The 27,096-nt window shown below is 41.4% G+C and overlaps 2 protein-coding genes across 22 annotated transcripts in view; one reads left to right on the forward strand and one right to left on the reverse strand.

Annotated features, from left to right (window-relative positions):
* Window positions 1-741: 741 nt before the first annotated feature.
* Window positions 742-22,488, reverse strand: LOC308071393 (mucolipin-3-like). Of its 14 annotated transcripts, none has more exons than XM_080406752.1 (14): window positions 16,566-16,681; window positions 15,402-15,488; window positions 14,593-14,822; window positions 12,740-12,907; window positions 12,045-12,198; window positions 11,487-11,571; window positions 11,310-11,406; window positions 10,607-10,706; window positions 8,485-8,597; window positions 8,255-8,404; window positions 6,196-6,297; window positions 5,962-6,084; window positions 5,225-5,431; window positions 742-4,917 (listed from the first exon to the last, which is right to left on the reverse strand). In XM_080406752.1, the coding sequence occupies exons 2-14, from the start codon at window positions 15,451-15,453 to the stop codon at window positions 4,771-4,773; spliced, it is 1,728 nt and encodes a 575-aa protein (XP_080262878.1). In that variant the 5' UTR covers window positions 15,454-15,488; window positions 16,566-16,681; the 3' UTR covers window positions 742-4,770. The 14 variants fall into 14 exon arrangements, with proteins under 14 accessions (XP_080262878.1, XP_080262874.1, XP_080262879.1 ...); XM_080406748.1 differs by having other exon boundaries at window positions 14,593-14,849; XM_080406753.1 differs by lacking the exon at window positions 16,566-16,681 and adding an exon at window positions 16,226-16,373.
* The window catches only part of DNAI3 (dynein axonemal intermediate chain 3), a 29,301-nt gene continuing 19,703 nt past the window's right edge, over window positions 17,499-27,096 (forward strand). For 4 of the 8 annotated variants that reach the window (XR_013931154.1, XM_080406731.1, XM_080406732.1 and 1 more), the window contains exons 1-2: window positions 23,373-23,575; window positions 24,921-24,959. Coding sequence is in view for 7 of the 8 variants with exons in the window: in XM_080406731.1 (XP_080262857.1) it covers window positions 23,389-23,575; window positions 24,921-24,959 (226 nt within the window). In the remaining variant the exon portion in view is untranslated. Of the gene's footprint in view, window positions 21,284-23,372; window positions 23,576-24,920; window positions 24,960-27,096 lie in introns of those variants that run through there. The other 4 variants (XM_080406733.1, XM_080406734.1, XM_080406737.1 and 1 more) reach the window with 4 other exon arrangements.

Consider the following 27,096-nt stretch of genomic DNA (forward strand, 5'->3'; position numbering starts at 1 on the left):
AACAGCTATTACCCAAGTTTAGGCCCCTGAATCTTATTTTCATGAGGAAATACTGACTATCAATACTTTTCAGGCAACTCTTTCCAGAGACCAGTGAGAATCAGAACAAAGGAATTCTCTTACCCCTCCACACCTTCTTGGGCAACACTGAAAGCCCTGTTTTCCATAGGATGGTGTTTTTAGGCATAATGAGTTTATCTGATGCTTTATCTACTTCTTTGCTCTCCCCACCTGCATTTTACAGTTCTGTCTGTGTCTGCTTAATTGTATCAGCATCAAGATACTGATGTCTCCAGGATGCAGCTTTACATGCCTTTCTAGCATTACTGAAGTTGAGATCACTGATACCGTTGAAGTCACAAGGTTTGTTTTAGAATAAGATCGTTGTCACACTTCTTGGTTCTTGGCTATGCAAGGCCATAACCAGCACATCATATATTGACATGAAATAAGATCAAAAAGCTCCACGACCACGCGGGCAACAGCAGCAGCCACAGATCTCCCGGCTGAGGAGCTGTGCTGCATCTCAAATGCAGCCAGTAGGCTAGAAAACACAGCACTGACTGGTGAGGTCTCAGGTGAGCAAAATACTCAGGCAAATGAAAATCCGGAACACCAAGGATCAAGCAGGTCAAAAAACCGGACAGCAGGCGCTTAAATTGCCAGCAGCACTACCGAGGCAAACAATACATGTCTGAGTGTCTGGTTTTCTTGAAGAATGAAATATAGATAGGTGTCAGATAAGTAATAGAAGCAGCATTTATTTTTCCAGTCAGAACAGGGCATTTTGGGCAGGTGTAAGCCAGGAACCTTTCAGGGTATTGCTCTTCTTTCCCCCATGTAACAGCCTGCACCCGTGGCCAGAAATATGCAATTGCTGCTCTGTTAACCTGATAAGCAGTTGTCCCTTCTTTTCCTTCCACACCATCCTATCCTAGACTTTACATATCCTTCTACTTTTAGATAGCCCTCCCTCCTGGCTTCACACTGTGACCCTGCCCATTACTGTTTGGCATTCCTGATAATGTTGAAAGTTGCCTTTCATCAACTCTTTCCTCCCCAAACCTACACAACGGTCAGCAATGCTCAATTAAAAGCCGTGCAGTCCAGCAGAAGTAGTAGAGTGTGGGTTTCCACTGAATTTCTGCACCTCAGTTGATTGACTTTTTAGCTGTAGCACAAGCACAGGTCATCACTTAAAGACCCTTAGCACAGACTGCACTGCAAAACAAGCTTCACAGTGAAGTTTGCCCTTCAGGCAACACAAACCAGTCTTCAGTGGAAGATTTCTCCTATTAGGAGTTGAAAGGATCTATACATGGTATCCTTTTCTACTTTGGCATCACCCATGATAGCTTTCCATGCATTATGCTCACAATGCAGGCTTCTATTGTGGTTTCTCCCTGCTTCTGTAAAACTTTGTAAGAATTTGATATTTTAGAGCTCTCTCAAATTTTGTTTTGTTTTTTTTTTTTTAAGTGAAATGAGACTACTACTTGCCTTATAACTTGTTGGCAAACAAAGTATTCCATACCTGTTTACAAAATGCACCTGCATTTTGAGCAGACTATTAATCTTAGCTTTCTCTTAACTCTGTGTGAGAAAGCCTTGCTAAGAAGTCAGCCTTCTGCATTTCAGGGATCCTAAAGTGCTTGCCATCCTTGTCAGAATTTCTTTCACAAACTATTTTAATACAACAGTGATGTACACATTATATATTGAGCGTTGTTGGAGATCCATAAGGAGTTTAATGTGTCAACAGAAAATGCACTTAATAATTGCTTTCTGAGGCAAGATTGCCTTGAATCTCCTTGAAAAGCTTCAATCTTAGGGACTGTTGGAAGACAAGGACCTCAATACAGGAAACTTTCAGGTAATGTGAATAATCTATTCTGCCTACACCTTGCACTTAGTTTGCTTTGCTGACTTTGAACTTCGTGCAATGTACAGGACCATTTTTAGTGTAAGGTTTAATACTTGCTTGTTTGTTTCTATAGCAAACTGAAATGCTGTTAAACAGGATCAGCTGGGAACAAGTCCTTACCAGGGTCCACAGGAACTATCCTGACTACAGGAAACACAAGTTCGCACACTCTCCACACACTGTTTCATGCCAGCAATTGCATATTGCTCTTAACAAAAAATTAAATAAATAAATAAATAAATAAAGCGCTCCTATATTCCTCTACTAACCTGGCAACATATTTACTCTTAAGATGGATACTGACGCACACAATACTTACTGCAGCTGAAAGTGTTTATTGTAGCACATTTACAATGTGTAAACCTTCAGACAGAACATGATTAGTGTCCTCCACCTTTGTGCACAGCATTATACGTTGTCACACAGAGCTATAGGAATGTTGCTCACAAATGCAAGTTATCTAAAACATGCTTCCCTTTGGTTTTCTATTTTGCTCCCAGAGTGAAAAGACTATAGAAAATAAGGCATCCGCTAAATGGTATCATACTCAACAAAGTATCTAAACTAAGTTGTCAAAACTGAACTTTTATAAGATCTAATGTTTCAGACAGCTACTAACAGTACCAGGTTATTAGGTTGGTGGGAAACATCCAATTTCTAAAGTGTGGGGAGAGATGATGCTCCGAGATGTATCTTCTGTGTATTTGACTTAGTTTGCACTTCAGGTTAATGCCTGTGATACTGAGTGCTAGGTTGGTGTTCAAAGTTGCAGTTGTCCAGCGCTATTTCTACTTACAGTTGAAAGTTACTGCATTTCTAATCTACTCATAATCTAGCCAAGTCTCTGAACACAGACAGCTTTTTAATGCCCTTTGCATTCTAGTGCAATTTAACTGAGGAAACAAATAGAACAAAGCTAATAAAAAAACAACCCCCCAAAACCCCTGAACTAGCAGTGAGAGTGCCTAATCAGAAAGACTTGAAGTTTATCATAAGCTTCTTCCACAGGGTTACACTGTTTTCCAAGAAAAGCAAATTCAGTCTTTAGGTATACGGTCTTCCACCAGCTCCACTGTCCAGTTCTTGCTATGTGTGCTGCTTTAAAGCCTCCATGACACAATCCCAAATCCCATCAAATATGTTAACCACAACCTGTACAGGAAAGGGGAAAGAAGTTGTCAGGGGCGTGCATCAAAATAATAGTTTCATTATACAAGGAGCCTTAAAAATGCATTTGAACTATTTAATTACTAATGTGACATGCACTGGTAAGAAACTCCTATGAACCACCATAAAATATTTTGAACATGTGAAAGAATTAAGAGAAGCCTTGTGTGTCCTGTAGGACCGTATGACTATTTAAGGAGCAGAAGCCCTAGAACAGGTAATGCAACGTTCTGCTGAAAGCACTTATTTTATTCCTGCAGATGATTTGTTTCAAAGTAAAACCAAAAGACCACTGTACAGAGCTAATGGAGCAATGGCCAGTATTCAAAGGTAACTGCAAAGTCAGCCCCTGGTCTAGCTTCTAGAGAAAGAAATACACTATTTCCAGATGAAAAAAATCTTTTAACACTAACATGCATATGGTAGGAGGCATGCATGTGGATCGAGGCATTTGATACCAGGATAAAAATCATCAAAGAGCAGGTAATCCATTTAGGAAACAAGGCTCTGAAACAAGGCACTTAAATGCCTACAGCTCTTTTCAAGTCCAGGGTGCTGCTGGATGCCCAATGGTCCTGAAGAAAATTGCTTGAAAGTAACCAAATTTTCCTTTTCAAATGTTCTTCTAGAGTCCCGTGCCTCACAGTCAGTGGGAAAAGCATTAGTATTACATCCCCATCCTGTCCCAGCTCACGCTGGGTTTCTTACCTGGTTAAACTGAGAGGTGTGTGCAGAAAAGGAAATATTAACATGCCCATGCCCTTTACCCAGGAGCAAGATGCCCTGCTCTGCTTCGTCCGACACTTCCATCTCCAGTAAGGCACTCAGTCAGAACAGTGGCTCTCTGCTCTGGACTGGCTCACAGCAGGCTCTGTTGTCTCCCTATTCCAAAGTATGTCCTCATCTCCTTCCCCTCATAAATATATTCTGTGTGGCATATAACAATATAGCACACCAGAAAAGTCCAATACAAGGAGCTACAAATACCTTTGATCTTTTCAATCAAGCTGCAAATATTTCAAGGCTTCCGCACCAAGGGAGCCCTCAGCAAGCAAGACTCAGAGTTGCTGCCAGCCAGGTTAAATATAAACCACATATCCTGCAAGCAGTATTCCTGAAGAAACAAAACTTCAAGTAACTGAAGCATTAAGCTCTCCACAGCGGAAGTTAGGCAATGCTTTTCCAAGTGTTTTGGTAGTATCTTAAATTGCATGCTGTCTTAAAACCTTGGCAAGCTGAATTTGTCTCTAAGTTTCAGGCCTTCTACCATTTAAGTTGGGACACCTTACTGCACGTTATCACTAAAAAGTGGGTAAGAAGACACTGAATGAGTTCTGCAAGTTCTGCCTATTACAGTGAGTACAGGAAGTGTTAATGCTTACACATTATACATATGGGGTTCCCAAGTTACTGGATATATTACCTAACTTTCTGTACTGTTTTCATGTTAAGGGATTCTTGATTTAAAAGTACCCTAACCTCTCCTAAGGAGTTTGTTGGCTGCAGGCATTTTGCTAAAGTGCTCCATTCTAGAGCATTAGAAATAGTTTGGGACATTTTTTTAGGGGGAGGTGGGGGTGGTATCCACTCCACTCCCCAAAATTTAAGTACTCTTCATAAACATTATAGCAGGGACATTTTGTGGTGGGTTGCTTTTGCATATACCTTAATATCTAATTTTAATATAGGTACATACCATTACAACAACAGAAGAGAGGTGCAGAACTCTCCTCCTCTAACCTGTACCTTCCAGAGTTTGGTAAGTCTTTGCACTGAGATATAAATCTCTGAAGTTCTGTCTCCGGAAAGCCATCTTGCTGGTAGTGCTAAAAATTGACATTTAGTTAAACATTTAACAAAGCTAAAACACACAACAATCCACATCCTCCCCAGACCACTTTTCAGATGTTGCTCTAGCCTGAAATCAGAGGATTTGCAGAACAAAATATGAAGTTACTGCTTTTTGTCGATATTTAGCTTCTGTCAGAGCAGGAAATCAGACAGGCTTGTAAGAAAACTGAAGCAGGGAGGGATTAAAAACCTGTCTTCATCACTCTACAGCCTCAAGAGTAGCCATTACATTTATTCTTAATGCATTTTTATTGCAAACAAAAAGTAAGAGTCCATGCTTACCTTGACAGTTTCATACGTATCTGTAATAAGTGCAATGAAGAGACTCAGCACCATATAGATGAACAGACTGATGAAGGAGTAGAGGTAGATCCTACTGAATAACCAAACCAAGTAACTTTTCTGCTGCATTTTTGCAAAGGTGGCAAACATGTCATCTCCATTGATCAATGAAAAAAGGCATTCGGAAACCATGTTCAAAGAACGAAACTAGAGAGGAGGGAAGAAGACAAGTACATCCATCGCCACTTTATTTGGATCCAGAGACTGTACATAACACAAAGAAGATACACAGCTGATGACTGGCTGCCTCAGATCTCTTTTTACACCCAGGGTATGACAAGGTGGAAACAGTAAAACATTTGAGGAATGTAAACATGCACATTCAATTCAGGCAATCCAATTTAACTTTTAAAAGGGATAAGGATAAAATCTCCAAAGCTTTAGTCTGACACCAGGGTTCTGCAAGATGAAAATTATTTCTCAAAATACCAGCATGTGATTGGGAGTCACAGCAGCTTCCACTTCTGACTCAGAGCTTTCATAACTCAAGGAAAGTCAGATTGAGTCATGGAAGTCAGACTCCTCAAACAAAGCAGCAGCATCATGTTGAAGATGCACTATTTTTATATTAAGGGAAGCCTTGACATGTAAACTTAGAAGACAACAGCAGTAATCTCTCATTTGTTTGGAATCCATTCTGTTATTCAAGTTGTCTTTTTTCATGTTAAGTATATTACCTTCACATGGTACGGTCCCAGTACAATCCATCCACAGAAACAATAGCCCAGGTAGATCATAGCAGCACAACAGCAGAACCTCATTACGTTGGGTAATGCTGCTCGCAGTGTTAAGATGAGAAGCTGCACAAAGCAATGCAAACCGTTAGAATTCAACCAGACATCTCTTCCAGTCCTCTTATAGCAACAAACAGAATAAATACCAACAGCATGAAGATCTCAGGAGATCCTTACATTATACTTCTGAAAGAAACCTAGGTAGCGAATGACTCCAAGCCACACAAGCATAGTGGATGTTCCTAGGAGTATGCTACAGACATCATAACTTGTCAGACTCTAAAAAACAGAAGGAAAAAAGAAATCAAGTATTATAACAACTGACAGGTTCTACATTGTGACTCTCATTACTACAAAGATCTGTTAAGAAACATTGTTTCCCCTGGCAATCTCTTCCATTAAAAATTAGTTTCAGGCAATGTACATTAAAGAGCAGAAGTCCCACCAAAGAGCAAGGGCACTTTCAAGTGTAACTCATTTCACTTGCCTTTACATAGGGCAGTTTGTAAATAGCTTCTGACAAGACAAGCCTCATTTGGAAGACCTAGAGGGCAGCTGCACTGCAGGTACAGAGGCCACCCCTCTGTGCCTGTCTCACTGGGACCTGCAGAATGGCACTGCAAACTATGCTGCTTCCAGACCCGTGGCAACTGCTTCTGGAATCTGCATTGACAGATTCCCCAGAGCTCAGGAATCTCTCCACTGCAATCCCAACGGACCGTGTAGACATGACTTTAGAACCGCAGAGTGAAGAAGGTTCTTCCAGTACATAGGCAAAGCAGGTTTTAAAAAATAGCATGACTTGTCAGCAAAGCTTAGATAAACACTAAGGAGGATCTTGTTAGGTAGCCAGGAACTGTGAGGTGTAGAAAGTTATCAAGGACAAGACTAATTAGCTTCTAATTAATTCTAACTGGAACTTCATTTATATTTTATTGGCACTTCACTGTTTTTTTTCCACCTGTACACACTGGCCTGTTTCCATTTGAGTTAGCATATACCCTGTTCCCTGAACTGCAGCTCTGCTCTGAAACAGATCATGCCAGCTTACTTGAATAAGTTCTTACTATTTTGTGTTTTTATTCCTCTACGAGTTGGCTAATCTTTTATATCAGCGTAATTCATTTACAGCTTGACAAAACACAACTTTAGGCTACTTTAATATGAACTCGTTATTCAGCCACTGGTTTTCACACAGTAATATGGAACAAAATCTTGTTCTTATGGTCCACAAGTCTTGCAAAATTAAGTGAAACGTACCTGTAGAGAAGAGTTTTAGTACAATTCTCTCTTAGAAAAATAACATACATAAATAAATGTATTTATATATATATAAGATACCGGAATCCCAAATGCAGGATCTTACTCCAGTCTTGTTCTCGTCTTCTCTTCTCCCAAAGCAGGATGGAGTTACCTCTTATCTTAGCCAACTTCCTCATAGCTTCTTTCTATTCCTAAGATCTGAGTTTATAGTTCCTAAGGTAAGATAAGGCAATTTGTACAGGGTGTTTATGATCGTCAAGCTGTCACCAGATGGATTTCAGACCCATCCTTTCATCACTACTGTCCAAAGTCTGCGGTGTTGCAATGTCACACTTCAAAGTCTGCTACAGATTCGGTGAAGAACAACATTATCTAAATATTAGAGTGCCTCAGCATAGCATATTGTAATAATTTTTCTTCCCTAATTCTGGCTGCACATTATATGTTTTAGAAAGACTTTTTTTCTATATCAAGTTTATTTTAGAAATGGAAGGCCCAGAACCTGGCTGTGACTGACCATTATGTACATGCTGGTAACCAGAAGCTGGAAAGGCAGCAAAGTGATGTTTAGGAGAGAGTCTCTGTGCTAGTTAGACACTAGTTAAATGGGGAACAGAAATTTAAATGCTAAATTTTAAAAAATCCATCAAACAAGCAAATATAAGTGGTCCTAAATAGGCAGGAGAGGAAGTCCACAGTCTTAACTTTCAGAGATGAAGTTCAGTTTATTCCTTGGAGTCACAAAGGAGCAATGATAATTGTAAGTATAATAACTAGTGATATCTGGAGTTTTTAAATCTCACAACTGGAAACTACACATTTCAGTTATAATTCCAGAGGAGAAGATAGGAGTTTTAAAATTTCATGCCACTCAGAATCAAGTATAGATGGCCTGAAGTCCTCCGAGATATTTAAACCTAGCTGGGACAGAAACAATCAGTTTTGCTTCCACCTGACAGTACGAAAAGCTTACCTTGGCTTGTATCTCCATCTTTAGAGTTGATCCAGCAATAGTTAGGACATCACTAATCATAATCAGGATATACCACCCATTGACAAATTCCATTTGATCACTGAAAGATACTTCTTTCTTATAATAATATAGGAAAAAGCTTACAAATTCCTAGGGGGAAGGAAGAAATAAAAAATTTAGTGAGACTAAAACAAGATGTGAAGACTTCCCAAGGAAAGAGTTATACCCACCCTTTGGAGCTGAACTCCTTTAACCACGGATCGTGTGCAAAGGACCAAGGAAGCCAGACAAGTCAATATCACAAAAGCATCGAAGATCATCATGTAATGAGTGTTCTTTTGTACTGCAAGGACAAAAATGTACATGTTTATAGTCTGATGCATTTCATCTTGCTGACCGTCTTGAGTATTGAAGTAAGAGGCAAGTTTTGATGTTAACTATGAGTATACAACTGAGTTAAGAAAAATCTTAGCACTCTCCCCACAAAAGTTTATCTGACATATTGTCACAAGAGACCCAAGTGCATCTGCACTACAGGTACCACTTCAGTTCATTTAGGAAGGTTGATACCACATCGAAAGCATACCAGAGCGTGAGTGCTTCTTAAAGCCCTGCAGAACTAGAGTGGGAGTTGCCCACTTTATAAGCACTGGAATGGCCTTTGCAGTGACAGAACTTATTAAAAAAAAATTTAAAAAAACCATGTCTGGAACTTTAGAGTGTATATCTTCTCTTCCAGACCAGTATTTGACTATCAGATGGGTTTTCTGACCTAGAACAGTGCAGATAATTTGCAGTGCTGCTCAGCTAGCCAAGACCAACATTGAACTAGACAGGAGTTCACCATCACTTATGTTACTAAAATTCATATTTTTCATCAACTAAGGTCAAATTTTCCACTAAATCTACAACTACACCTCTTTTGGGGTTTTATACCTGTCATACTGCTGAAACTAGATGAGGCAGTATAAGGATTAGATTTTTAATGCTAAAAGAGTGATTGAGGAAAACAACTTAACGCTAAATTGGCAAGAAGGTGCAGCAATTCTCCAAAATTGGATACTGAAGTTCTAGCTGACGTCACAAACTGCACTACTCAGAAAAAGCCCACCTACTTCTTGCTTATACCAAGGTTACTAATACATGCGCTGTTGCCATTTAAGTTAGTTTTGCCATGTACTCCAGAACAGCAACGACTTATTATTGTCCAATTGCAATCATTACCTTTGTATTTTCCCTTGGCTTTCAGAAGATAATACAGGGTACTCCAGGAAATTATTTTGAAAACTGTTATGGAGGCAATCTACATAGAAATCGAACGTGGATTATAAGAGAAGCCTGGTATCAAAACCGCCTTGCACTGCTAATCTGTTAGAGACAGCATGCCATCTGGTGTGCGTTTGTAACACAACAGCTAGCAAAGCTAGTTGATAAAAGAATATGCATTGCGCAAGTGGTGTGGTTTGTACTCTGTGATCCGTTTCATTTAATTCCCCAAAATTAACTCCAGTCTGGATCTTTAAAAACAAACAAACAAACCTATTTCACTTTTTTTTCACTACCAGCTCTTCATTTCCTAATGTAGGCATAGCAAAGGGGAAAGCAGCAAAGTAGAAAAATGGACCTGATTCATCCTATTGCTTATTTCAGAAAAAAATTAAAAATTAAGTGGAATTTAGAGTCCTGGAAAACTCCTGACTTTCAAAGAGATTGTTTTCTCTAATCAATAAAGATCTCAGACAATGTTTTGACCAGACCAAAGAGCTGCCAAAAAAGGGTGCTCTTGTGAGTAACTGCTTAAGACAATATAACCATACTGGGTGTCTCAGTTACACCCAAATACACGCCAAACAACATTTAAGCAGAAGTCAGAAGTGTTTCCAGCCATTCCACTCTAGCAAGCCTTAGCAACAGTGCTTCCTTATCATCTTTCCCGGTGCTAAGTCCTGAAATAAGAATGAATCAGTTTCAACTTTCCACTGCTATCATGTGTCCTTCTGTTGCCTGGTGCTAGAACAACAGTTCACAGCCCTATCTTAAGCAATGAGCAGCGTAAGTTGGGTAGCCAAAGCTAGAAGGAAGCATGGTAACGTGTGGAAAAATATTGGTTTGACAGTGCCAATGGTGCAAGGTTTGAGAACTTCTAAGGAAAGCAATGGTGTGGCTGGGTTCCCAGGATTTCAGATCAGAGCTTGAAGAACATAATTGTTTAGAAAATCAGGTTTAGAGGGCACTCACTAGAAAATGTACGTCAAGAGTCCCTCATCTTTTAATAAAGAAAATGGTTAACAAATATTGTGCTAGTGTGACAAAAGTTTAGCATGAAAATTTGAACACATTTATGTCACTTACTTGATCCAGAAACATGCCAGTCTTTACATTCCCTGATCGCTATGTCGTTGTCTAGACTTATTTTAATTCTTCCACTGTGTGCTTTATTATCAAACACTATCTGTATTAACAACGAAAAAAAAAAGTGCATGTCTTTAAAGTTAAACCATTACATATGTAGCATACTGTATTGCTAAGCTTGTATAATGATTCAGAACAATTCTCCTAGGGGAGAAGTTACAAACCTTGTTTAAGCTTAATGTAACTCCAGTTCATTCAAATAAACACTGTCAAAGTGAAAGACAAATCGGGTAAACCATGTATTTGCCACAAATTGCTTCATCAACTAGATACTAGGTGAAATTCTTTTGAACTACAGCCTCATTCCTCTATGATCTGAAAACAACCTTTCCTAGAAGCATCTCTCTAAAGAGAAGAGGTTTATCTTTTCATTGCACTTCAGATGAATTAGAGCGCAGAAGGCTGTAAGCCAAGTCAGTGCTTCAGGACCACACCACAAGCACCCAAACCTGAAACTCCCAGCCACAGCTGGTGGGTGTTTGGAGGGTACACTAGGCCATGACAGAGTAACCCAGGCACCACTGGGGACCAGTCAGTGGTGCCCAGCACTTATCAGAAAACATCTGCACTGACTGTGTATGGTAAACCAGTGAGAACGATCTCTCATTTCGAACAGAAAGACACACAGCAGGCTTCCACGTACCCGCAGACTGAAATCGTAACAGTCAGGGAGCTCATGGTGACGAACGGTCTGGAGGTTGATTGCCTTCAGGTTGAACATGAGCTGCACCGTCACCAGTCTGCAACAGAGCTTCGGATTAGCTTTTCACAGGGAAAATGCATGAATACCCCAACACAGGGGGTGCTGATTCCTCCTCACCTGTGGAAATCCAGAGTGAAATTCAAATTGTGCTTTCCCACTGTTGTGCTGTCTAACGGCGACGTTGGCTCAATGTACAAGCAGTCTGCAATGGATAAGTACTCACAACAACATCTCATGGGTTATCGTGCCCTTTAACTGTATCTGCCTTTCCCATGCCCGAGGCTGTAAAGAGCTGTTGACTATACCAGACAAGATAGCATGCTTAAGTGAGGAGTCATTTGGGAAGCTAGCTGACAAATACATCGGCTTCCCTCAATACCAGCCAAGTTACTCATCATGAATTCACAGGGAAGGCTCCTGAAATTAGCCCAGAATACAATATTAGATGTCCATCAGTGCTAACAGCTCATCACTTGTTTTGTGGCAGTGGACACAAAAGACTGTTACCTTGGAGGTGAGGGCTAGAGGTCAGTTACACAGTAGTTTTCTTACCAGTTTTGGCTGCTAGTAAATTCAATACAGATCATGTAATAGGACTACACAACACTGTGGGATTATTTTTTTCTTAAGAATTTATCCTCCCAAAGAACTGCTATAATAGATTAGGTTCATCACCAGTCACAATCTCTGGGTCTATATCAAAGGTGTCGTTTCCAGGACAGATGATTCCTCGCTTGTAGAACTGCTGACACACGGCCAGAGGTGTCTCTTCTGCTCCCTTCTTCTCATAAGCATGGTTTCCAACAGAGATGTTGGGCAGCTGTAAGTACTAAAGTTCAGAACAAACAGACAAGCTGACTTATATGGCAACAAAACCGTTAATCTCTAAAAAAACCCCAAAACCAAAAACTAAACTGAGAGAAGTTTGGATCTGTGCCATAACCCATCTTTTTTATTTAAAAGGTCACCCAAAGAACTCTGAAAACTACACCACACTACAAGCAAGTCATCAAATACTTCAAGGTATTTGACAGAAACACTAAGTGCAGGACTTGGATCTAAATACCTTGTTGTGTATCATTTTTCTCTCTTTACAATCCTTACTGGAAAGCCTAATTTGTTACTTGCAAAGAACTCTGGCACAAATCCAAGGGCTGCATTTAGTGCATAATTAGCATGTTGATTAGCTTTAAGGGTGTCACCACAAGTACAATCCTCTGGCAATGACAGGAAACCTAAGTGAGTTGACGCTCTGGTCTTCAGCAACTGGCCCAGAAGTTCAATTTCAGACACCATCAGGGAAGGTGGAAAAAGAAAAGGTATCCAGGTAAAAAGCATATATATTGTATATGTTGCAGCAACATCCTTACCTGGTTTATTGCAAAGAATATCTGGTCATAGACATCTGTTTGTGTGTATACAGCATAGGTATCATCCATTCTGTCCGTGTATCCTTTCAGGAAGAGATGTTTGAATGCAACAGTGTTCTCTTCTTTGAAAGCAACCACCATTTGATTGCTCAATCCAAAAACAACCAGCTGAAAAAGACATATTTCCTGTTCAAAGTTGGCTTCTGGATTAACATACAAGTCCTGTCCTACAAACAGCCACTCTTTTGTCCTGATGGTAGATACGGCAGTTACACACAGGCTGCTTACTCCTTTTCACAGCTGGTCAAAAGAAAGTTTGACTTTAAGGAAACAATGGGTTTCAAGAATCTTCCTTTAACATGTTTACCAGCATCTTGGCCAAGGACTCTCATTTTTGCAAAGAAAAGGATACCATCTCAAATTCAAGCTACCTATATAATGTTACACGTGCTTTGTGAGTTCAGCTTGACATTAATATGATTTGCCTTGGGGAATATCAGTGTCCCTTAGCCAAAAAGGCAGGACAGGACTTAACCAGACCCCACTTTGAAGTCCTTACTCCAGTGCACAAAAGGCGAATTGAGGACAACTTAGAAAACCAAACATCTCTTCCTCATGTTTCAGTGAAAGGTGCTTTGAGAATAACTGACCAAAAATGTGCTTGTAACAGGATAACCTCTAACTGTTCACGAAAAGCATAAAACCCTCCTAGCTACTACCCAGGCTCTAAAAGGTTTCTAGAAAAATGTGATGTATTGTTTGTGGGAGCTCACAATTCCCTTCAATGACTATTGTTTCACTAGTGTCAGGAGTGTTGTAAAGAAATTCATCAGAGATAAGTCTGAATCGGTAGTCTACAGATTAGTTTTATGGCCATGATGCATAATGGATATGTAGGTTTTGGTAAGAATAATTCGGTTACAGAGATACTGAAATGCTTTGTGGGCGATCTCATCGTGCAGGCATGCAGGAATACACCAGCAAATCAACAGTGCTAGGATTGCATTACCTATGGGCAGATTTTCTCTGAAAAGGCTAAATCAGCATTAGTTTCTTTTTTATTTAGGTTCTTCCACCATCAAATTTTATTTCTAGTTGCAAAATGGGACAGATGACAATCAGAGAATGATGATACATTTAAAACTGAAGCAGTAAGGGATACAAACATGCTGCCAGATGTATAGCAGGAGAACTATTCATGCAACTGTGGCAAACATGCTGACACCACCACAAAGGTAAACCACATGTGGGCAACTCTGAAGGACCATCATCTGAGGTATTAGAAAGGTTTTATGAAGGATCTTCATCCTCCTTGACCACAGAACTTAGACAAACAACTGTGTTTTGTGCAGCAGGTAAATGGGTTGTATGAAATTTCTGGTGCAAGGCTGGGTGAGAGGAAGAGTGGGGCAGAACTTCTGGGTTTTTTCCAATACAAGAGTGCATATACCATACACAAGACACAAGGAAACATCACTAAAAGGCCACCAATTTCAGTTCATATCACTGTGATATTGAAAGACAAGCCACTGTTTCTTCCCTTGAACACAAATACACCCAAAGTGGAGATGCTGGGGGGAACAGACGTATAAGGATGCCATCTTTTGCAGGGGAAGGAAAAAAAAAAGTAAAAACATGGTTTCTCTCATCTCTGTTCTTCGGAAAGATCTTTTTTTCAGTCAATATTTTTAGGAGAAAATTATGCCAGCTGAGATCTAAGATACATATATGCAACTACGACAGTTTTGTGTTCTATCCTCTGCCTTTCTCTGCACTGCACCATGAACAGCATTTGTCACCTGCATTCATTTGACTTCCCATGAGCTAAGAAGAGTCCCTGCTTCCATACTCACCTGAACGGTAACCATTGCTATTTTGAGTAGTTGAATCCCAAGTTTCCAAGGTTTCCTGCCCCGGGCCCAGAATTTCTCACATGGGTTCATGAAGAAGAATTTTAACTTCCTTCTAAGCTGGTCTTCCAAAAGCCCCTCCTGTGATACTGACAGGTGCTGTTTGTAGCTGCAAAGATTTTCATCATCGTAAGCACTGCAGCTGCTCACAGCCGCTTCAGGATTTTCCATTTCTGGAATGAAAAGAAGGTCCATGTCGGCTGGAAAACATGCAAGCATGAATACAGTAGCATCAGATCGGCCTGCACTGACAACCTGGACTCCAAAGATGTTTATCTTCTGTGAAAGGCACTTGCACACTACACTGAATTTAGGACCTACCTCACGATACTCCACATGTTCCGCAGAACCCAAAGAGAAGTTTGGACAAGCTCTTAAATTTGCAGATAGGATGTCACGACATTTATTTAATAGTGGAATTTCTGTCCCTTTGGAATTATGGAGTCACTTGCAGAAAACTTCATCATCTGTCACTTGCCAACAACATTACATATGCAAGACATCCTGACTCATTTCCTTCTGAGGAGGATACTCCAGAAGAGTATCAAAAGCCTCTCATGAGCATTCACTTTTCTGGAAAACTTGCCTACTTCTGTAGCTAGTATTTTCCCCCAAATCTAAAAGCTTGCTGTCCAGTCCTTGAAAGAAATGGAATTTCCAAGACAGCCAGCAGCTTTCTTAGACATTGCTATTACCATCATTCCCTCTTGGAAATGGGGACCCAGCATGCCAAATTGCAATCCACAAATTACCTGAGCACATTAACTTGTCATTTAGCAAGATTACATCTATTTCTTCGGCCATAAAAGACAGAATGCAAACCAATGGTGATCATGAACCTAACAAAAAGACCAAAAGGTAATTGTATTCAAGCACTGTGATTAGCTGAAGAGGCTCACATTTTAGATGAGTATGAGGGGAAAGATTAGAAGAGAACCTTATAAACACAATTTGAGACACTACTCTCTATAGTATTGAATGTGTTTAGACATTAATCAGTTACTGACTTCACTGACTCGCAAGCATGTTATAAATGCTTTAGAAAGTACTTAAGAGGTAGCCAGGAATATTTACTTCAAATAAAATATTGTTGACATTAAAAACAGAGGAGACAGGCTAAGTTGTGAATAAATGCAAAGATGCGCCATATGAGACAAGTCTATTTTAGTTTACCTAAGAAAATATAAGTCAAAGAAAAAATCATCACTAAGATTAATTTTTTAAAAAGTGTAGGTCACATGCCCCACCCCAGCAGCCCACACACACACCAGAACACCAGCCCGCTCTCAGACACGATGCCAGCCCTTCCATTTCCCCCGCTGTCAGAGGGAAAGAAAAGTTTTCAATCAGCAGTTTAATACTAAGAATAGGCCCATTAATAGGCTTAAAAATACGCCAGCTCCGCTTCTGTCAGGTCTCCATTGCCCTGTGGGATACAGTGTGCCACAGGTCCCACTCATTTATTTACAGCGGATCCGTCGCTTCTAAGTTAAGCCTTACTCTGATACTGCGATATTCGTGTCCACGGATGTGCTTGATTTAAAAATCAAAATAAAAAAATTTTAAACGTCTTGACTTCGGGGTATCGGCTTGAGCAGACGTTCCAGGCAAACATGACACACCGGCGGTATTTTCTCTTTAAGCCGGGCGGAGACGCCGCGGGTCCCGGCGCCCCCTGCCCGGCGCAGCGCTGCGGACGGGCACAGCCGGCACGGGGGTGGCGCCCCCGCCGCACGGCACCGGCCCTTCCCCGGCAGCCGCCGCTGCCCGCCCCCGCCTGCCCGGCCCCGCGAAGCGCCGCAGCCACCGCCCCTCCCGGGCTCGGCGCCGGTGCACCGCGCCGTCCCGCAGCCGTGAGCTGCCCCCCCCGCCCCCCAGCACCGCTCCGTGCTTTTGGAGACAAGGCTCCGGCATACCTGCCGCCGGCTCACGTCGCTGCCGCGGGGGTCCCGCTGCTCCCTGGGCTCCCGCCCACGCAGGCAGCCGGGCCGGGGGCCGAGGGGGCGGGGGCGGCCGTGGGGGCCCGCTGCCCGTGTCCGCCCTCCCGGCTCCGCGGGGCAGGGCTGGGGGCTCCGCCGGCCTCCGCCAACCCGCCGCGGCCCCGGGCCCGGGCCTCTGTCCCCGCCCGCCTGCCCCCTGCCGCGCCGGGCGGGCTCTCGGGCGGGGGGTGCCGGCTGCAGGTTTGTTAACTGGGGTCCTGCGTCGGCAGAAAGAAAAGGCAGCGCGTGCCTTGTAATTAGCGGTGCCCCATCTGTAATGAAACCGCGCCGCTCAGGCCACAGAGCTGTACTGTGAAGAGCCGAGCGGGACGCCCGCCACGCTCGGGTCATCGCACTTAGGCGCAAGGAAGCCGTTACGGTTGTTCGCCGGGCTCCAAAGCGCCGCTCTCCTCGCCGGGCCGTGGCCGGCCTCAGCGCCCCGCGGCCACCAACCTGCGGGTCGCTGCCCGGGGGTACGGCCCGGGCCGCCGCCACTGCGCCCCGCCACCGGCGGGTGCCGCGGGGACACACGCAAGCGCTGGCGTGGAAAGAGACGGTAAAACAAGGGCGACGCAGACCCAGGGAGAGCAGCGGGCGTTTTAAGAGGGGGAACCTCCCGGCTGTAGAGAGAGAAATGGAAAACGGGTCCCTCCCGCTTACCACGAGCAGGGCGGGTGGTCCTTGGGGTGCCACCAAGGACCAGCACTGGGTGCTCCGCAAACACAGCGGGAAAGGTACTCCGGGGCTCCCTGTGTGTTGCGTTGCAGCACAGCAAACGCAATTGCCTTTATGCATCAAAAGCGCGAAGGACGCTGCACACCCGTCCTCGTGTCACCACATCGCACCGAATCACCCAAACCTCCTCCCCCCCCCGCGCCCAGCAGGCCCCGCTCCCCCGCGCCCCGGGCGGCGGCAGCGCCCGCGCAGCCCGCCGGCACCGGCACTGGTGGCGGAGGCGCCGCGGCTCGCGGCGCGGCGGGGCGGAGAAGCGGGGCGCCGCCTGCCCGTCGGAGGCGTCAGTCCCGGCCCGCCCCGGTACCCTGACAACGGCGCGGCGCCCGGACGCGGCGGGGCCGAGGCCGTGCAGGTAGGGGCGGCCGGGCGGGACGCGAAGGGGACCCGGAGGAGCGAGGGAGCGGGTGACAAGTGGCAGGCTGGAGAGCACGGGCGGCAGCCGGCAGGAACCGCGGCTTGGCCGGGCCGAGGCTGCGGCGCGGGGCCCGCGGCCTGCTCCGCGCGAGCCAGGCCGCCTCGGCCGCCTCTTCACCGCGGCCCGCCCGGCTCTGCGCCCCCCGCGGCCCCCGCCGGCGGTAGGGGAGGGCGCCCGGCCGGGGCTGTGCCAGGGGCCGGGGAGCTGCCGCTGAGGGGACCCGGGCGGCTGCTGGCGTTCCTCGCAAGGTGGAGCCAAGCGCCCCCCAGCCCCACCGGCAAGGGCCCTTCAGCGTCCACAAAGCACCTGCAATCCCACCCCCCGGCCCGGCCTCAGGACATGATTTTGTTCTAACAGCCTGTCACGTTCCAACGAAGGAATGCTTACTCTTCCTACCTTTGCTTAAAAAATGATGTATAAAGCCTTATCAAGTGTAAACCTTTATGATACAACATTTCTGATTCAAAAGTCCTAACAAGGCACCCTACTCTGCTGTTTGCTTCCTGACGGGATGATGTTATGACAACTAAATATCACACGTTAAACATTGTAACTATTGAAGTACAGACCAAATAGTCAATTAATTTTAATTATATAGACCAGCTGTGCTGGCTCACACCACAAGTTCTGTCTGGACCAGTAAGAGCCAGGGCAGTTAGTATAACCTACTAAAGGTACACTTTCACTCTTGGCACCCTTTTTCCTTGGATTTGCAGCTTCATTTCTATAGCCAGAGGTTGGTTTTAGTAGCCCTCAATTTTTCGTCTGTCAGTTTGCCCTGTTACTTTTTGAAATTGTACCCTTTGGCAGCTATCCTGCCCGCAGGCAGCATGCTCTGTAATCCAGGTACCTATTGTGCAATGAAATACCTCTGTGCTCCTTTTATTTGTTTTCAGTCTGTCCCTTGGTAAGCTCGTGATGCCAGCTAGATCTTGTGTTACGAAAGACCGTAAATAATCATCCCCTGGTCACTCTCTCCATGACTCTCATGATTTTATTGACTTCTTTCACATCCTCTTCAGTCCAGGCTAAAAAGAATCCTAGTTTATTCCTAGTACAAGACATGTTCCATATCTTCAGTCATCCATGTTACACCTTTTCAAATTCTATTGTTTCTCTTTGAATGGAAGAGAGAAACAGAACACAGCGTTATCCAATATTTTAATGTTTCTGTTCTGTTCTCTGTGCCTTTCTTATTAATTCTTAATGTATTGTACTTAACATTCCAGAGCCTGTAACTACCTCTACTGGTTTCTGTCAAGTAACAATATCTACACCTGGTTCAAGTAGGCCTACTTTAATAAAAAGCAGTATGTGCACGTTCAAACAGAACTATTCATAATGCTGAAATGATTTGGCAGTTGCCAAAACTTCAGCTTCACTCCCTACAGTTTATACGATGTTGTGTCCAAATATGCGCAAGCATTATTGATAATAAAAACTTCAGGTGTCTGTATTATTTGCTCTTCATGTAGAGCAAAGTAGAATAAATTTAATTATAGGAAACATTGTATTATGAATTTCTGGAGAGACTAGGTCATTCTCAAGGTGGTATTTTTAGCAAGTTCCTAAATGTTTACAGGCAGAAACGTGATTTTTAGCTTGATGGTGACACACACAAAAAATCAAGTAGCGCATGTTTTCGATAATTTCCTTGTAATGCTTTTGTTAAATGGAAGAGCACTCAATTCTTACGCCATTCTAAATTGTAGTAAATTACAGTGCTAAATTAGTAAAGCACACAGGCTTGACCTTAAATCATTCAATTAGGCAACTAATGAATCATTCTGTGTCCTCAAACCAGACAGCATCTTTTGTAGTACTCATAGCTAATTAACTTTCCACTTTTGCAGTACCTAGCAACCTCACGGATTTGTTTTCTAATTGTAAATGTTTCAGTACATTAAATGATTAGGAGAACACTCTGATATTTTTTCTCTTGAGCCTAATGTTCAAAATATTACAGCCATCTATAAATAAACTAGGCTACAAAATGTTGAACAAAGTTGTCAATATTTACTTGGGCTTTACCAACTAAATAATGTAACACTGTATTCCTCTGAAAAATTGCTGAAAAAATAGACTGAACATATTTAACGCAGTTTTAATATTACCTACTTTTAAAAATAAAATATACAACAATACTTATGATGCTTTTCAAGAGCTATTCTTTTTTGTAGGCTTTGCACTCTTATATTATACAATTTAGGTTAATTTAAATGTTGTTTTCAACCTCTGCTCAATCATAGAATCATGAATTTATATAGGCATTAATGGAAAGGCATAATACGTTTGCATGTTTCTGGACAAATATATATATATATTAGAGTCCCTTCTAAATAAGCAATATAGAAATATCCCCAAGGACAGGAACCAACCACGGATTAAAGAAGTTGTCTTTTTTGTCATATTTTCAGACAGTCCTCTAATACAGACCCCAATTTTTTCATGGTTTTCTTGATAGGATTTGGTACTTTGTGTAAAAACTTACGTAGTGAAAAAAAAACAAATCCCTGAAAAGGTAACTTCTGAAAATACTAGCTTTTATCTTACACATTAAGAACCATTAAGATTTTTGTTCCTTTATTTAATTTTTGGAAGAGGGCGGTGCAAAGGATGGCTCTTCAGTACCTGTTTTAAAGTTCTTGATGCATTGGTTTCCTGCAGGGTGAGCTTGGGGGTTAGTAGCGTAATCTTGTGTAAAAAACCAGCTTTGCATACATAATTTGTAAATGGCTATGGGTTTGATTATGTTTCCAGATCAGTTTTTAGAAGTTCTGCCTTTGCTTTCTTTGGAGGCCTTACATGTTTCCTAACAACTGATAATCATATGTCCACAGGATGACAAATGGGCAGAGGCGATACGGTATTAGGGGTATTGTGAAAGGAGATAATTACTTTGTACTTTTCTATCTGCTTTCCAGCTGGTGAGGTTCTGTGCATCACAGATGGAACCATGAACAGTCCTATTGATTTCTGTATTCATTTGCAACCCTTAAATGGGGATACTTTTTGTATTAACATACGCATGTACATACACACTCAAGTCACTGATGCCCCCTTTGCCAGCACTGCCCTTATCTGTATAGTGCTGCGTGTACCTCTGCACCTGATTTTTTTCAGTAAAGGAGGAGAAACTGCATTACTGGGAGACAATTTGCAGAAGCTTTAACTGGTTTTGTAAGTATAATATGCTTCAAGTCAGTTGAAGGAAAAGGGATGTTTTTACTTGCAAGTTATTGTACTAAACATAGGCATGTGACTTATCTCAGCCCTCTCAGTGTTTCCTCTATTCATGTGACTTAGGGTTTAGGTTACTCTGAAGAAAGAACTCAAAATTTCCAAATTGGCTTTGTTTCAGTGTATAATTAGGAAATGATGAAGTAAGACAACGTGACTGTAATATATATCTGGGATGGTTTATGTTGTCCTTCAACTAATTTCTAAAACGGCTGGCCTCTCCTCCTGTCCTAGAGGGCTATTTCTTCTATCCAGAGGCATCAAGGTTGGTTTCAAATTAGAGTAGTCACAGAATCCATTTATAAAAACGGGTCACACATTTTTTTTAATGTAAAATATATAAGGAGATGGATAAGAAATAGCTTTAGGTTGTTTTTTTTTAATAAGGGAAAATTCATCTCTTAACCATCTGAATTGACATGCACTCAAACTTAGGTAGCCCTCAGTGTTTCAGAACTATAAACTAAGTATATTGTTCAATGTAGACGCTCCTTTGAAAGACTGTAACTGGGAAAATATACCGAATGTTAGACATAAATATACTGTCAATGTTTGTAGTCCTGTATTTGACAAAACAACTGAGAATGAGGACAGAAAAAACTCCTAACTTTCGCCTTGTATTCATTATATGTGACTTGGTGTGTATGTGTGTGTTGTTAATCTTCCAAAAACATTATCCCTTGCAAGGCAAAAGTTTCAGAATTCTGAAACATTAGTCTGTTTTGCATTGTTATTATCATTGCTTTTTGGAAAAAGCAGATTAAATTGCTACAGTTCTTCAGATGGATTAATGAAGGGGGCTGTATTTGCCATAATGATGAAACAACAGAGAAATGCACAAACATCCCATGGATGCAGCTTGTCACCTGTGATCTGCAAGATTCAATATGATAGAGAAAAGAGCCTGAGGATTTATAAGAGTATATTTTTCTGTCTTGATTAGAGTGAAAAAGGAAAACACATAACTGTAGTGTCAGACACTGCTCCCATTAAAGTCAACAGCAAAATTTACCCTGAATTCATGGGAAGTTAGCATAGATCCCAAACCCAGGCTATACCACCAGGCATACATCCATGACCTATATCTTGCCATCAGTTGCCATCTGCAAACTAAAATTCAGATCAGAAGTTAAAATTGCATTGCTTGCTTCTGGAGTATTTGAGAACTGTGTTTCAAAACAGAAAAACACTGTTTCTCAATCTGGGAATGAAAGACCATCCCAAAGTCAGGGTGACCACTGAAATTGCAGATGCACAGGTCATGGTGTGTTTGCTTTAACACTCATGTTGTTTTAGGGCTTTCATCAGGAAAGTGTCAAGATTGAACATTTATTTTATAAACTCACCTTTTCACCTTAAGCATCTTGACAGTAAATGTGCTGTTCATGTGTGTGGGTAGGCAGGCTGTAGCTCCTGTAAGAGTTCATCAGAAATAGTTGTCATGACACAGTTCCCGAAGGTGCTGTCTTTCTGTCCTGTAACCTGCTTCCCTTTTATTAGTGTTAAAATTATAATAGCATCCAAATACTGTAGGTGCTTTGTAGACATTTTAAAAAAAATGGTTCCTCTCCCAGTCAGTTTAAAGTCTTAAAAAAAAAAAGTGGGAACATGGGAGAGGGGCGATGTAAACAAAACTGTCCTTATCCCAATGGAATGCCTCTAGCTGTTGAATAATAACATCCAACCCTTTTTATTACTGCTAACAGAATTTGGACCATCCCGATGCAGTTGTTCTGTCGGCACCTTCCACACGATGGTGCTGGCAGCGTATCTTGTGGCAGCGCGCTGCCCTGCCTGTACGGTGGGCAGGCTGCACGGCATTTCCTTCTTCCCAGTGGAACCGAGCCTTTTCTATGCTGCTGTTCTCATCCTTATTCCAGGTACTGGGAAGAAGGAGAGTCGATGAAACAAGAGTAGCCTTCTATACTGTATTGTCTTCGGTGTGTGGTTGCTACACGTAATTATGCATACAACTTCCTAAATTTGTCCTCCACAGAGCTACACTGAAAAGTGAACTGGAAATAGAAAAGCACATAAATGCTTTGTACAGTTTGAGTAGTGATGTACACTTAAGGACATTAGGACAAACATTTATAACTGGAGAATTTCCACCTGCACTCTTCCCACTGTAGCTCAGGTCCTTAGTTTTCTGTAAGGGAAACCCCTATTCTCATTTAACCCTTCACTGTTTTGCATCATCGATTTCCATACTTAGTCACCCCTGGACAGAAGTATTTCCATCATATTTCCACATAGCATATCAAAATACAGTTTATGATTTAAGATTATGGAACATACCTTTGGCAGTGTATGAAAATATTACTAAAATGGTAAACTACATAAAGTCATGGACCAAATTTTTACTCGTAGATGGTGCATTCTGTTGCCTGTTTGAAGTTTATTGATGATATGTATCTTTATCTAGAGAAATCTGAAAAAATGTCAGAAAATCTCATATCCAGTGAGACCTCCTCAAAAGGTCCAAAAACCTCGGCAAAGAAACAGAAAGGTGAAAACAAAGCTAAGGAATCCTCAAAAGGAAAACGAACACAGCTTGGTACGTAAGGTACAGCAGCAATGAAACAGGCAGTAACGTGGTCTCACATGACAGCTACCTTAATTATTTTGGGCCCATGTATTTAGGTAAATGTGAGAGAAATAAGAAACCGCTATTGTATATCAATGAGAGATCTACAATTACTGATTATGTGGTTTTAACTAATATATGGAACACAAGAAAGCTACATTGCAATATTTACACTCTGTCTTGGTAGTTTAGATGTAATAGTTTGTGGTGTCATAATAACAGTATTGAATGGGAAATTGGGAGGCTTAATATAAAGTGGGGAGATTCACAAAAGTTAACAGCCCAGAGAGAGCATCAGGCAGAGAGAGGTGTCCCCAGAAGCAGGAGTTCAGATGCTCAGGATCACACTGTAAAGGTACGATAATAGAGCCTGAAAATATACCAAAGTCTCACAACGTAATTTTGAAGTGCATTGTATTGTGTTTCTTCTGAGATGTGCTGACATACTGCCTCACTTGTGTCATTTAATAAGTGTATAGTTAATGAAGTGCAAGGCTAAAGAGTCTGCTATATACACATATTTGTTTCCAGTGATTCATGCACGTTCTCAGAAAGGGTGGGCATGTACTCTTGCTTGGGTTTTGTTTCATGGATTATTTTTCTGTCATGACAGCCATCTTCATGAAGTTGCTTTCACCTTTTAAACACCTTTTCCCTCCAGCTGATTAACAGCTGTGGTGCTGCAGAGAATATCCTGCACATCAGTGCTAATCTCTTCCTGTCCTACCTTGCTGCGAGGTTTGCAGATCCTCTCTCAGGAGCTGAAGAAAGCCCAGCTCCTGCAACACCCTGCCACCCAGAGCAAGCCTGCCCACCTCACCACTGTCAGAGGGCACTAACATCTGCTCCTACCTGCACACCTGCCAGTTCTGCTCCTGGCTGGTGTTTGTGAGCCTTGCCCGTTTATCTCCTCTTCCCATGACTTGCAAAGGTTAACTGCCCCAGGCAGGTGCTATCAGGTAGCAGTCCCAGTTTTCAGCCATGGAAACTGCGGTGTGTGCCACAAGAGGACAGATTTCTTATGGCTTCTCTCTTATGCAGACCACCTGCTCAAAATAAAAATTAGTTTTAAAATCTCCAGAGTTTCAAAATATGCTAACATCTCCTTAAAATAAAGGCCTATTTTAAAAGGCTTTGCACATTTCTTATACTAAATGCAAAGTGAACAGAAATTAATTTTTGTTTCCTTGTCACAGTTTAGTTTTAAATATAGAGAGAGATTTTAAATATTGCCCCAATAAGGAAAGGACTGTATATTTAGAGTTACTTTGTTAGGAAGAAAAATATCTGATAACAGAATGTTGTTATATTCCAGGTAAAAAAGATGAAGTTGATCTTTCAATGGCTGGTATAGGTAAGTGCTGTGTTGACTGGGCTTTAAAGTAATAGCTTTGGAATACTTCAAGCATTTTGAAGCTTCAATGTTACTGATGCCAGGGAAAGAAAAAGAAAGATTTTTTTATGAATGACAAAAAAAGAAACTATGAAGAAATGCAGCTATTACAGTAGTGATTCCATACCACCCTCCAAGTAGAGGGCAGTGCAACAAGGAATGCTGGAACAGGTATGGGTTTGTAGAAGATGTTTTTATCTTGGGTCGAGAGGAGCTGAGATCAGAGGAAGTAAAAACCATCACAATAGAATCATAGGATGCAAAATGTTTACATTTAGTAGTAGTTAAGCAATTGAAAGAAACACTTGAAATATTATCATTTTTAAAGCTTTGATCTTTGTTAAATCATTAATAAATTTGGTAAGATGATTTTAGCATATCACTTGTTTTTTAATCATAGATATCAATATACATTAACACCTTTTGCTTTGTAGGGGAAAAGATCTGCCATTTAAAAGTCACAAGATATCAAGCATTTCTTCTGGCTTATGTGCAAGTTTTAAGTGTGGCCATAGTTAAGAGCTAAAATATGAAATTATTTGAATTAAAGTATTCTTTTTTCTTAAACACCACCTAATTTTTAAATTTTTTTAACATTTCTGCTTGGATTTTTCTTCCGATTTGCGCAGTTCTTCCTCGGGTATAACTTACATTAATGTTGATGTCAATGTAAAATTAATAATGGTTTACAGGAACAGCCCAAAGGGTTATCTTCTTAACTGACTTTTAACAGTACAGCTTTTATTGCTAAAAGATAAAATAATGTGGTAACCTTTTTAAAGAAATTATAAATCACTTCCTACATAATCCTATTAGCACACAGGTGGAAGCGAAAATTGCACTCCGATTAGCATCACTGAAATGGCTAAGCCGCAATTAATGAAAACAGACAATAAATGATCCCTCAGATGGTGAAAGTACTACTTTAAAAAAAAGATTTATTTCGGTGGTGCTGGAGGTACAGTTTTGTCAGAATTTTACCTCCACCTAGTGGCAAATAAGGTTAGAGTCATAATATCTAAACTTGCTAGAAACCTCTTGCTAAAAGCAGGAAAATAATGCTACTATATGCACACACTGCGCAGATTTAAACTGTATACATGGTACCTCCTCAGCCTAAGAACTGCAAGTGTCTTTACTTCTCTAAGGGCTTCTTGGTCCTTTGTGAAGGACCACAGCACTAAGAGCTGTTGACTGTTGCAAATCATATGAGTAAAAATTGCTATTAGAAAAAACAATGTGAAGCCTCTGATTAGATGCTACGTACTTTTTACTGGAAAACAGCATTTAATAAAAATGTTCATAATAGTTAGAAATCCAGTATCAGCTTCTTGTGTTATATTATAGATTCTATAGTAGAGAACGTTATAATGTAGTATTCTAGAATATATAATTTTAGTCCATTAGACTAGAAGATGTACATATTTTAATTCTGAACATTATTTTGGTTTTAACTAGGACTTACAGCAATAGAGCATTGAAGAAAATGCACTTAGACTATCTGGCCAACTCTGCTCTCTCTCATAGTAATGTTGATGGTATTTTTGCTTAACTTTAATGCATGCTTGCATTGTTTCATTTGACATTGAAACCTACATCTCTTTGAAAGGATTTTTTTAGCGTTAGCATTTGTGAACAAGACTGTAGGCACAATTCAGCATTTTAAAAAATAACATCATACAAACTTACTGAATAAACAACAGTTACTCCTGGTTAGGATTTTTGATGTATCAAAGAAAAAAATCTAATTCTGATGGGTTGAATTCTATTTGTTTAAGCCATGGTAATGATCCAAAAAAAATTCACAGAAGAATCAGCAAAGTATAGATTTTCTATGGGTTCTAGCACTCCTAATTGCGCTAGCCACATAACCAACTCGGAGAACTGTGATACATACAAATTTCTTGTTCTTTTGCTCTCCTGTCCATTCTCTCTTGTGAGCCAGCTGTGTATGGCAGAGGGTGGAAGTTGCATTCTCTTCTGGTGCACAGCTCTAGGTTTCTATCCTCTTTCTATCCTATGAAATTTCATTTGCAAAAAAGAGGTCTAATTTTTTTTTGCTCCATTATATTGAAATGTGAAGTGTGTCTGTAGTGTT

Source organism: Falco punctatus, assembly GCF_963210335.1.
Source record: "Falco punctatus genome assembly, chromosome: 11".
Lineage (NCBI taxonomy): Eukaryota > Metazoa > Chordata > Aves > Falconiformes > Falconidae > Falco > Falco punctatus.

Coding starts and splice junctions, on each gene's coding strand:
- LOC308071393 (XM_080406748.1), bottom strand. CDS start 15,453: ATGGCCGAAGAAATAGATGTAATCTTGCTAAATGACAAGTTAATGTGC. Junction 12,908..14,592: donor TAGCAATGGTTACCGTTCAG/GTGAGTATGGAA, acceptor TGTCTTTTTCAG/CTGGTTGTTTTTGGATTGAG. Junction 8,598..10,606: donor CTGGCATGTTTCTGGATCAA/GTAAGTGACATA, acceptor TTGTCCTTGCAG/TACAAAAGAACACTCATTAC.